Source organism: Meles meles, chromosome X (genome assembly GCF_922984935.1).
Source record: "Meles meles chromosome X, mMelMel3.1 paternal haplotype, whole genome shotgun sequence".
NCBI classification, from domain to species: Eukaryota; Metazoa; Chordata; class Mammalia; order Carnivora; family Mustelidae; genus Meles; species Meles meles.
The window spans coordinates 41,261,903-41,274,788 of NC_060087.1; the positions used below are offsets into that span (position 1 = coordinate 41,261,903).

At 45.3% G+C, this 12,886-nt stretch overlaps 1 protein-coding gene across 1 annotated transcript; it reads left to right on the plus strand.

The window, feature by feature from the left end:
• Positions 1-5,771: 5,771 nt before the first annotated feature.
• Positions 5,772-11,985, plus strand: LOC123934615. The gene is made up of 4 exons (XM_045994756.1): positions 5,772-5,913; positions 6,181-6,326; positions 6,527-7,132; positions 11,067-11,985. Exons 1-4 carry the CDS (start codon positions 5,772-5,774, stop codon positions 11,073-11,075), a joined length of 903 nt encoding a protein of 300 aa, XP_045850712.1. The 3' UTR covers positions 11,076-11,985.
• The last annotated feature ends 901 nt before the right edge of the window (positions 11,986-12,886 follow it).

Consider the following 12,886-nt stretch of genomic DNA (forward strand, 5'->3'; position numbering starts at 1 on the left):
AACTGTCATAAGAGATGAGGAAGGACCCTATATGGTAATTAAAGGGTCTATCTAACAAGAAGATCTAATTATAAATATTTATGCCCCTAACATGGGAGCAGCCAATTATACAAGACAATTAATAACAAAATTAAAGAAACACATTGATAATAATATAAGAATCGTACACACCCCACTCACAGCAATGGACAGATCATCTAAGTAGAGATCAACAAGGAAACAAGGGCTTTAAATGACACACTGGCTCAGACGGACTTCACAGATATAGTCCAACCATTCCATCCTAAAGCAACAGAATACACATTCTTCTCAAGTGCACATGGAACATTCTCCAAAACAGATCATATACTGGGTCACATCAGGTCTCAACTGGTACATAGACTGAGATCATTGCCTGCATATTTTCAGACCACAATGCTTGGAAACTTGAACTCAATCACAGGAGAAAATCCTGTGATTGAGAAAGAACTCAAATATATTGAGGCTAGAAAGCACCCTACTAAAGAATAAATGGGTCAACTAGGAAATTAAAGAAAAATTTTAAAAATTCATAGAAACCCAAGAAAATAAAAACACAATTGTTCAAAACCTTTGGGATGTAGCAAAGGTGATCCGAAGAGGGAAGTATATAGCAATACAAGCCTTTCTCAAGAAACAAGAAAGGTCTCAAATATATGACCTAACCTTACACCTAAAGGAGCTGGAGAAAGAACAGGAGATAAAGCCTAAACCAAGCAGGAGATGAGAAATAATAAAGATTAGAGCAGAAACCAATGAAATAGGAACCAAAAGAACAGTAGGACAGATCAATGAAACTAGGAGCTGGTTCTTTGAAAGAATTAATAAGATCAATAAACCCCTGGCCAGACTCAGCAAAAAGAAAAGAGAAAGGACCCAAATAAACAAAATCCTGAATGAAAGAGGAGAGATCACAACCAATACCAAAGAAATACAAACAACTATAAGAACATATTCTGCACAACTATATGCCAACAGATTAGGCAATCTGGAAGAAATGGATGCATTCCCAGAAACACATAAATGACCAAAACTGAACTAGGAAGAAATAGAAAACCCGAACAGACCCTTAATCAGTGAGGAAATGGAAGCAGTAATCAAAAATCTCCCAACAAATAAGACTCCAGGACCAGATGGTTTCCCAGGGCAATTCTACTAAACATTTAAAGAAGAATTAATACCTATTCTTCTGTAGCTGTTTCAAAAAATTGAAATGGAAGGAAAAGTTTCAAACTCTTTCTATGAGGCCAGCATCACCTTGATCCCCAAACCAGACAAAGACCCCACCAAAAAGGAGATTACGGACCAATATCCCTGATGAACATAAATGAAAAAAATTCTCTCCGAGACACCAGCCAGTAGGATCCAACAGTACATTAAAAGGATTATTCACTGACCAAGTGGGATTTATTCCTGGACTGCAAGGTTGGTTCAACATCCACAAATCAATCAATGTGATATGCCACATTGATAAAAGACAAGACAAGAGCCATAGGATTTCCTTAACAGATGCAGAAAAAGCATTTGACAAAGTACAGCATCCTTTCTTGATTAAAGCTCTTCACAGTGTCGGGATAGAGGGAACATACCTCAATATCATAAAAGCCATCTACCAAAAGCCCAGAATGAATATCATTCTCAATGGAGAAAAACTGAGAACTTTAGAGTCCTCTAAGGTCAGGAATACAACAGGGATGTTCACTATCACCACTGTTATTCAACATAGTACTAGAAGTCACAGCCTCAGCAATCAGACAACAACAACAACAAAAAATAAAAGGCACTGAAATTGGCAAAGAAGAAGTTAAATTCTCAATCTTCGCAGATGACATTGGGTTTTCCTCTATGTGGAAAACCCAAAAGACTCTACCCCAAAATTGCTAGAACTCATACAAGGATTCAGCAGAGTGGCAGGATATAAGATCAATACACAATCAGTTGCATTTCTATACACTAACAATGAGAGAGAAGAAAGAGAAATTAAGGAGTCAATCCCACTTACAATTGTACCCAAAACCATAAGATACCTAGGAATAAACCTAACCAAAGAGGCAAAGTATCTATACTCAGAAGACTATAAAACACTCATGAAAGAAACTGAGGAAGACACAAAGAAGTGGAAAAACGTTCCATGCTCATGGATTGGAAGAACAAATGTTGCGAAAATGTCTATGCTACCTAGAGTAACCTATATATTCAACGCAATCCCTATCAAAATACCATCAACTTTTTTCACAGAACTGGAACAAATGATCCTAAAATTTGTACGGTACCACAAAAGACCCCAAATAGCCAAAGGAATGTTGAAAAAGAAAACCAAAGTGGGTGGTATCACAATTCTGGACTTCAAGCTCTATTACAAAGCTGTAATCATCAAGACACTATGGTCTTGGCACAAAAACACATCCACAGATTAGTGGAACAGAATGGAGATCCCAGAAATGGACCTCAAATCTATGATCAACTAAACTTCAACAAAACAGTAAAGAATCCAATGAAAAAAAGACAGTCGCTTCAACAAGGGTCTAGGAAAATTGGACAGCCACATGCAGAAGAATGAAACCAGACCATTTTCTTACACCATACACAAAAAATAGACTCAAAATGGATGAAAGACCTAAATGTGAGATGGGAATCAATCAGAATCCTAGAGAACACAGGCAGCAACCTGTGCGTCCTCAGCTGCAGCAACTTCTTGCTAGACACGTCTCCAATGGCAAGGGAAACAAAGGCAAAAGTTAACTATTAGGACTTCAACAAGATAAAAAGCTTTTGCACAGCAAAGGAAACAGTTGACAAAACCAAAAGACAGCTGACAGAATGGGAGAAGATATTTGCAAGTGACATATCAGATAAATGCCCAGTATCACTATAAAGAACTTATCAAACTGAACACCCAAAGAATAAATAATCCAGCCAAGAAATGGGCAGAAGACATGAACAGACATTTCTCCAAAGAAGACCTACAAATGGTCAAAAGACACATAATAAAATGCTCAACATCATTCAGCATCAGGGAAATCAAAACCACAATGTGATACCACCTGACACCAGTCAGAATGGCTAAAATTAACAAATCGGGAAGCAACAGATATTGGCGAGGATGCGGAGAAAGGGGAACCCTCTTACACTGTTGGTGAGAACGCAAGGTGGTGCAGCCACTCTGGAAAACAATATAGAGGATAAAAACTGGAAAACAGACCTACCCTATGACCCAGCAATTGCACTACTGGGTATTTACCACAAAGATACAAACGTAGTGATCTCAAGTAACACCTGCACCCGAAGGTTTATAACAGCAAAGTCCACAGTAGCCAAACTAATGGAAAGAGCCCAGATGTCCACTGACAGATGAACAGATAAAGAAGATGTGGCATATATATACAATGGAATAATACTCAGGCATCAAAAAAAATGAAATCTTGCCATTTGCAACAACATGGATACAACTAGAGGGTATTAGGCTAAACAAAATAAGTCAATCAGAGAAAGACAATTATCATATGATCTCACTGATACGAGGAATTTGTAAATAAGACAGAGGATCATAGAGGAAGGGAGGGAAAAATAAAATAAGATGAAATCAGAGGGAGAGACAAACCATAACAGACTCTTAATCACAGGAAACAAACTGAGGGTTGCTGGGAGGTAAGGGCGTTGGGGGGGAATGGAGTAACTAGGTGACAGACACTACGGAGGAGGGTATCTGATGTAATGAGTACTGGGTACTACATAAGACTGGTGAATCACTGAACTCTACCTCTGAAACTAACTAAATGCTATATGTTAATTAATTGAATTGAAATAAAAAGTAAACATAAACCTTTACTGAAGATGTTTAGAAAACCTTATCATCAAAAAAGTCACTGAAACAAATGGAATTGAGTATGAAAAAATAGTAACAATAAAAGAATGTTGACCCTTACCTCATAATAGATATAAAAGTTAACTCATTATCAGTCTTAGCTTTATTTTTATTATTATTATTTTTAAAAGATTCTACCCATTTATTTGTCAGAAAGAGAGAGAAAGAGAGAGCACAAGCAGGGGGACCAGCAGGCAGAGGAGGAAGCTGGTTCCCTGCCGAGGAAGGAGCCCAACATGAGGCTCGATCCCAGGACCCGGGGATCATGACCTGAGCTGAAGGCAGACATTCAACTAACTGAGCCATCCAGGCCTCCTTAAGTAATAGCTTTAACTATAAGAACCAAATTATAATTTTCTGTTAGAAAACATATGAGAAAAACCTTTCTTACCATGGGCTAGAAAGAAATTTGATAAATGGTCCAAAAATGCATGAACCATAAGAGAAAAACTTGCTAAACTGGACTTTATCAAAAATAAAAATGTCTTCAAAAGACACAAACAATCCACAACTTGGGAGTAAATGTTGGAAAATGCATAGAAGATAAAGAACTTGCAAATAAAATATATAAAGAAAACAGAGAGACATATTTAAAGATCTATGTGTATATATATGTATAAAATAATAACAATTATATTATAAAACTGGCAAAAGATTACAATAGACACCTAACCAAAGATAAACAGATTGCAGACAAGCACATGAAAAGATGCTCAGGATCAACAGTCATTACAAAAATGCAAATTTAAGGGGCACCTGGGTGGCTCAGTCAGTTAAGCATCTGCCTTCAGCTCAGGTCATGATCCCGGGGTCCTGGGATTGAGCCCACATCCGGCTCCTTGCTTAGCAGGAGGTCTGCTTCCCCCTCTCCATCTCCCCCTCCCACCAGCTCATGCTCTCTCTCTCAAATAAATAAACAAAATCTTTTTAAAAATGCAAATTTAAGTTACAGTGAGCCACCTGTACACACCTCATGAAAAGTGTGTTGTTAGTAGGAAAACAAAATGGTATAGCCATGTTGGAGAACAGTTTTGCAATGTCTTATAAAGTTAAACATATGCTTACCATATGACCAAGCAACCTCCCTACAGATATTTACTCAAAAAATATAAAAACATATGTCCACATAAATAGCTGTACAGAATTTCACAAGTTTCACTGATAATGACCAAAAACCATGAACAATTCAAATGGGAATTAAGTGCTCCTCAGATAAACCAAAACGAGGCAGCAGAACCAGGAGACAGCGTACCTCCAGACTATTTGCACATTTTACCAAGGCAAAAAGAAAACAGTACAAAAATGTTCTGCACTTTACTCAGACCAGGGGGAGTGTCAACATTTGTGTAGAGGTGGGTGGGATGTTCACACTCTAGCGCTAACACAAATCCAGAAACAGCAAATTGGAAAAAAGGGGGCCGTTATGCTGTGCACACAGGCATGTCAGCAGAGGAGACAGTCCTGCGAGGCTGGCAGTGTCACCCGTCACCCTGATCCTGCCCTTGAAGGACGGCAGCAGGCCCCCTGCCTCATGGCACCGTCCCTCCATCCACTTGGACATCTCATCTCTCTCCTCCGATGGGGTCCAACTGCCCACCATCACACAGTGGGCATGCTCTCCCTCAGCTGGAGGAGAGACCGAAGCCACTGCAGGTCCAGCTCTTCTTGGACCTGCTCATCCTCTAAGCCTCCACCCCCTGCCCTAGGGTCGGGGTCTGTCCCGGGAGCCTACACCCCCTGCACTGGGTTCTGGATCTGTCCTAGTCCCTGCCATTATGCCCTGAGCTCTGGGGTTGTATTCTGAGGCTCCTCCCTCTGCCCTGGACTCTGGGTCTGGGCTGAGGCTCTTCCTCTCAGGCCCCTCAGGAGAGCTCTCTTGTTCCTAAGGATGCAGGACCTAAGGATTCAGAGACAAACGCGTTTCAGCCGGGACCATCCCTGCGGCACCACATCTGTGCCTCTGACCCAGGTGGACTCACCTTCTGAGGCCTCAGACTGGCTCTTCTGTAGACTCGGAAGCCCAGGTGCAGGTGAGCTGGGACCCGCAGTCGGTGACCGGTGGTCCCAGGGATGCACCCCGCTCCTGGAAAGAAGGACCACACAGGAGATGCAATCAGCAACCCCTGTGATGGAGTGAAGCTGAGGAAAACCCCAATGTTTTACTTTATGCGAAGAAGCCCAAGGCCTCATCTGAGTTTGAAGAGCGATGTTTAGTAGGACCCTATTAACACGACAAGGGGCTGAGCACGGCCTCTGTGATCAACTCACTGCCTGCTCTGTCGCTTTTATTCATCCAGTGAAAATGGGGAGGGCCCGCTATGTGCCTGTACTACGCGCTGCAGACCCATCAGGGAACAAACTCATTAGAGGTCCCCGACCTTGTGGAGCTCTATTCGAGCAGGGAAGGCAGACAGCAACCACAAACTTGGTCAATTTCGGAAACGTTAGTTAGAAAGGCCAAGCGCTAGGCAGCGGGAAAATAGGCAGAAGGATCCACTGGGGTTGCGTAGCTGTGTGACTTGGGACAGGTGTCTGAGCCTTTCTGTTCTTGCTTCTTCGCAATAAAACGAAGATAATCGTAGCAGCTGCTCACAGGCCGTCAGGAAGATGAGCGGGACCGCAAAGGTGCCTCGCACTTACTAGGCACTCAGCAAACCCTGCCTGTATCACTCGCCGCCGCCCGCATCCCGATGCCCGCCCTCCGCGCAGTGCCTCGAGCCCGCAGTGGCGCGAACCCACCCCCCCCCGACCTCTCCTACAGCCGGTGTCAGCTCCGCCTTCCCGTACTCGAGTCCCACAACCCGACCGTCGCGGCGGATAACAACAACCGGCGCGACGGCGCGCTGCCCTCAGGTCAGCGGAGCACTTCCGCTCTTGTCGCCCCGCTGCCCGAGGTCGGAGCGCGGAGCACGCGCACGGAGACGGGGCGAGGGGGCCGGGTCCACACTATCGATGGACAAGATGGGCCATGTCGGGGACAGTGATCCTGTCAGGGTTCCTCTGCGGCGCGAAGCGGCGACCAGAGCGTGCGAACATTTTGCGCGACGAGTCGCACATTCAGGCGCGGGACGGGCGGGGACGGAGCGGGAATGGCGCCTCCGGGCGGCGAGGCGCCTGCGGAGGGGTTCAGCGGCTCCACTCCCGGTGCATCGGAGGCCGAGGCGCGATGTCCCGCACCATTCTGCTGTGCACTGGCCACCCCGCAAAGCCACGCTCTCCGCTTCCTTCAGTTCGTCGGAAAAAGAAACGGTAGCGGCACCTACTGCGGTCCTCAGCGGCACATGGGCGTGGCCATCTTGGGGGCGGGGCCGTTCCCTGGGAGCCCTGCGGGTTCCGGGTCCGAGGGGGTCAGAGGGCAGGGGTCAGGCCCGGGCGGGGGAAGAGTCCCAGAGTCTCGAGAGCCTGGGCCGGGGCTGGAAGGCAGCCACACCCAAGACAAGGATGCCCCTTGCCCAATTCTCTCTTCTTTTTTTGAGATTGTATTTATTTATTTGACAGAGATCACAAGTAGGCAGAGAGGCAGGCAGAGAGAGAGGGGGAAGCAGGCTCCCCGCTGCGCAGAGAGCCCCATTTGGGGCTCGATCCCAGTACCCTGAGATCATGATCTGAGCCGAAGGCAGAGGCTTAACCTACTGAGCCACCCAGGTGCCCCTGCTCGATTCTCCTGAAAGAAATCGTGTTGCTCCAGTTTCAGGGACCCAGGGCGTCCTGGGAGAGTGTGGTTTTGCTGACAGCACCGCCTAAAGAAGCAGAGAGTTTTGGTCTCTGACAGTGGCAGCCACTGGTAGCGTGGCCGCTAATCAAGCCTGTGAGTGCCATTGAGGAAAGTTTTCTGTTTCCGTCAGGGTGTGGGGAAAAGAGGCCAAGTGTGTGGCGCCCTTGTATTGCGTGGAACCCTAGCGGAACCCTGGGCCGTGCGTGGTCGGGTCTCAGGTCAGATGGGCCCGACTCCTTGTGAGCTCGAGCCACAGGTGCCACGCACTGTGAGGGAAGCCTGTGGCAAAAACCATCACGCAGTCCCGCGTACACGTAGCTAAGCTTCCACGGGAACATACTGCTTTCTCCCTGTCTTTCCCTTTGCCCTCCAGGAGTGAACTAAGGTTCCCCGGTGGTTTGGGGGATTCCTAGCCCGGAGCTACAGCGCAGAGTTCTAGGAGGTGACGGCCCAAGCCTTTAGGATCCCAGGAGAAGAGCCCGCTTTCCCTGAGGCGGTGAGTGGGTACTGCCGCCCACTGAATTCATTCCGTGTGCGTTTGTAAGTGACGGCCAGGCTTGGAGACGCCGCCTGTTTATTTCTAGAGAAGAGACCTGCTGTCCTCCTTTTCGGCCATCACCGTCGGGAGGCAGGAAAGGTTTAGCAGAGTTGGTGTGCTAGTGTCCCGAGGACAGCTGAGAAACCCCCAGCTGCAGAAGTCCCTGGTGCTCGGCCCTGGTCAGACTCTCCCGGATCCTCATAAGACACGGACGGGTGCTCACATAGAAAGCCTAGACCGAGCGGTTGGCGTGGGGCCTGGGGAAGGACACGTGTTTTGTTACTCACGCAACTGTAGCATTTCTAGTGTGACTTCGCCGTTTCAGACCCGAGAAGCATGCAAGGTGTTCTTCCCGTCCGTCCTCTGTCCGGGCTATTCGGATATATCAGTCCGTAGGGGAGTAGGCTTGTCTCCAGCACTTTCTGGCCCCTTGGGTCACAGCTGAGGACCACCTGCCTAAAGGGCTGTTGTGACTGACCTAGGGCGCATCTTAGAGCCCCAAGCCCAGGATTTAGCCCACATCGGGCTCCTGGTTTGTGGTGGCTGTTTACGTTCTTCTCTCGCACACACTCGGTAGCATGTTGGTGCCGTTGCTGTACCTTCGCATAGCGTGGGCTTCCCCTTTGCTGCCTTCTTGCACAGTCGTGCCCGTGCCCGGTTCCATCCTTACCCAGGGTCACCACTCATACTCACCGGAAAACATTTTTTCCTGTCGGCCACTAGACTTCTAATGAAGTGAAAATTAATTGTAAAGGGTAAACCCAGGAGGCCCGGATTGCTCGAGGTCCATACATTCCACAGAAAATCCTGTTGCAGGAGCACTGGTCATTGTCTGGGTCCTGGGAGACCACTGCTAAGCCCCTGTCACATTCTGCCTAGTGAGACTGTTTGTAGTCTGAGCATCGCTGTTCCAGTGTGGCCCGAGAGCCTCTGCAGACAGTGTGACTCAGGGTGAAGGTCTGGGTTTGCCTGCGTGAGGCCCTGGGCCGTGCTGTATTAGTTTGGCCTCTGGAGGGCGGTAGCCTGAGTAGCTACCGTCAGTTATGGGGATGCCGCCTGCCAGCACAACCTCCCAGCAAGGCCCCAGCCCCCAAGGCTCGAGCGAGCTTCCCTTGCTGACCGCACGTGGCAGGTTTTGTCACACACATCCGTCCTGGGAGAATGAATCCGTGACCATGGGACTCCTTTGGGGGGCGACCACTGCCATGTCATGACTGGCTGCTAATGGGCCTCACCCCTGCCCCTTTTCCCTTTGCTCTTCTACTCCGCACGCTTTCCCTGCAGTAAGTCCTAACCACACATCAAACAGCTCAGGCCTCACGGGCCTCTGAGAAGCAGAACAGCGTTTCTGAGTCCCGAGTCCTAGGGCATCATGGAGCCCAAGGGGGGCCTTGGAGACCCGCGTCACACCATTGCTGCAAATGTTCAGATGGGTACTCACTCTCTAGTGTGTTTTTGCCATCCCAGGACGTGGACCTTCTGAACCCAGTTTGAGTCTGCCCTCAGCAATACATGGGTCGCAGCAGCGGCATCTGGAAGGCCTGGAAAGCGGGGCAATGCTTTTCCATGGCTGAGGAGCAGAGGGCCTGGTGCCATGTTCTGCCAAGAGTCCCTGGTACCTTCCTCTTCCTGGAGTTCTTCCCCACAATGGCCAAGGTGACAGGTCCATCATACAATGCTTTGATGGTATTCTGCTCTTTGAACTGCATGAGTTTCTGTCAAGAATGGAAGGCCAATGTCAGGTGTTCTCTTGGCTGGACCGCACTGCCCTCTCTCCGGCCGACCCTATAGATTGCCACAGGCAGGAGCGGACAGGAGTGAGGGGCGCTGCTATAGTCAGAAATGAAGGTCTTTGGGGCCAGTCCCTGCAGTAACCTGTGCTTTAGAGTCCCCCCCCCCCCTTTGAAGTCACTGTCTTTTGTGACTTTATCCGTTATTTTGGCCAGTCATCTTTTCAGTAGGTAACTTTTGGTGTAATACTGGTTCATATAAGAAAATTATCGTCTACAGGGCACCTGGGTGGCTCAGTGGGTTAAGCCGCTGCCTTCGGCTCAGGTCATGATCTCAGGGTCCTGAGATCGAGTCCCACATCGGGCTCTCTGCTCAGCAGGGAGCCTGCTTCCCTCTCTCTCTCTCTCTGCCTGCCTCTCTGTCTACTTGTGGTCTCTCTCTTTCTGTCAAATAAATAAATAAATAATAAAATCTTAAAAAAAAAAGAAAATTATTGTCTACAATCAAAGAGATTTTTACATTTCTGCGCACTTTGGTTATTTCTATATGGATTTCCTATCGGTTAATTATGTTGAAGCACAAAACAAAATTCTTAATGTCCATCTCTACAATGAATTTCCCATAGCTAAACCAGGGATGACCCATGAATTAAATTATTTTAATTTCATTTTGTTGTCTATAGTAAATTATCTGATGATGAATAAAATATGAGCTGTGGATAAAAGAGCGTACCCTAGGTTCCTATTATCTGTATTTTACAGAAATTCGCTGATGCTGAGTAGGAGTTGAACGCATTCCTTCCTATCTTCATTCATTACATTCATAGCAATTTCTTTGAGATGAATTGTCTCACGCTTGCCAACAGTGCAGCCATATCTGTATTTGGGATTTCCCAAATATAATACATTTGAAAGGTTCTCCCCAGGAAGAATTATCTCACATTGACAAGGGTGAAGTTGTGTCTAAAGGCCTTTCAGCATTCACATCATTTATATGTTTGTATATATTTATTTCATTTATGTTCATTTCAGTATGAATGCTTTGATGTTGAGTAAGATGTGAGGATTGGCGAATTCAACACATTTGCAGGATTTCCCTCCAGTATGAATTCTCTTACGTTGAGTAATGTGTAGGTATTGGCTAAGGTTTTTCCATATTCCTAACGTTTTTTTAAAAGATTTTATTTATTTATTTGACAGAGAGAGTGAGCAGAAGCAGGGGGAGTGGCAGGTGGAGGGAGAAGCAGAGCTCGAACCGAGGACTTGAGGACCATGATCCAAGCCGAAGGCAGACCCCCAACCGACTGAGCCACCCTGACACCCCTCCGTGTTCCTAACTTTAACAAGGTTTCTATTCAGTATGAATTTTCTAATGCTGAATAAGTTGTAATCCAGAGCTAAATGCATTTGCAAATTGATTTAAATTGTAGGCTTTTCTCTGCACTTTCTGCATTCTCTGATGTTACATAAAGTCTAAGCATTACATAAAAGTCTGTCTTTTTTTCTAAAAGACAGCCTCTGTCCTTGAGCAAATGAGTAGAATTCTTTTCATGTCCATTTCATTACAAGGGGGTTTCTTTTACATAAGCAACTTGGTTTATTGTAACTAAATTTATTTGGAAATTTTTAATCATACATATAATATTGTGGTTCTCTAATTTCTTTTGTGAAAATGTTCTTGTTCAACAACCACTGACTTCAAATGGAAACCTTGACCAGTTACATTTGCTGCTTCTTTTGTCTGTGTGTTTTTTCTTTGGTATAGATAACACTCTTTTACTTGAAATGCCTCCCCTTTCCCCTCTGCATCTCAAAGCAACCTTTGCATTGTCACTTTATTTTCTGAAATGAAAATTGTATCATTATCAGTATGCATGGACCTCCTAGCTGGATACCAACTAGGGACTTTATAGAATCTAGATTAGCCATCACATGCATATCAGTGGTAATTAGTAGAATACATATCCTAGGAAGAATGATACACATCAAAAAGCAAAAATACAACTCTAAATAAAGCTAAGAAGATTGCACATCATCTGTGTAAAAGAAAATAAACTGTATTCCTGAATATAAAAGGAGTACTATAAAAACCCAATTGCACATAAACCTAGTCCATGAACTTCTGGCAATTTGACTCATTATCTTTTTAAAAAAATTTTTATTTTAATTAAAATATAATGTATTATTTGTTTCAGGGGTACAGGTGTGTGATTCTTCAGTCTTACGCAATTCACAACACTCACCATAGCACATACCCTCCCCAGTGTCCATCACCCAGCGACCCCATCCCTTCCACCCCTCCCCTCCAGCATCCTTCTGTTTCCTGAGATTAAGAGTCTCCTAAGGTTTGTCTCCCTCTCTGGTTTCATCTTGTTTCATTTTTCCCTCCCTTCCCCTGTAATCCTCTGTCTTATATCTCAAATTCCTCTTATCAGTGAGATCATATGATAATTGTCTTTCTCTGATTGACATATTTCACTTAGCATAATATGCTCTAGTTCCATCCACATCATTGCAAATGGCAAAATTTGGGGGGGGTTTGATGGCTGCATAATATTCCATTGTATATATACAACACATCATCTTTATCCATTCATCTGTTGATGGACATCTAGGCTCTTTCCACAGTTTGGCTATTGTGGACATTGCTGCTATAAACATTGGGGTGCACGGGCCCCTTCGGATCACTACATTTGTATCTTTGTGGTAAATACCCAGTAGTGCAATTGCTGGGTCATAGGAATATCTCTATTTTCAACTTTTTGAGGAACCTTCATTCTGTTTTCCAGAGTGGCTGCACCAGCTTGCATTCCCAACAGCAGTATAGGAGGGTGAATCATTATCTTCAGTAGACTCAGGGGCCTGTAGTTCAATTCTTCATTTTAATTGGCAGGGAAAAAATATATATGAAAACAGCAAGGGTATTCCGATGATAGTTGTAATAAGTGAGGACTTATATATACTTCATTATAAACTTCACTAAATAAAACGTGGCACATACACATAAAATTTTTTTAAAT

What these genes read in the sequence shown, in the direction of transcription:
- LOC123934615 (XM_045994756.1), top strand. Translation starts at nt 5,772, where the DNA reads ATGCAGGACCTAAGGATTCAGAGACAAACGCGTTTCAGCCGGGACCAT. An exon ending in ACTCGGAAGCCCAGGTGCAG is followed by an intron (nt 5,914 to 6,180) that starts GTGAGCTGGGAC and finishes TTATTCATCCAG; the next exon opens with TGAAAATGGGGAGGGCCCGC. An exon ending in ACTTGGTCAATTTCGGAAAC is followed by an intron (nt 6,327 to 6,526) that starts GTTAGTTAGAAA and finishes CGCACTTACTAG; the next exon opens with GCACTCAGCAAACCCTGCCT.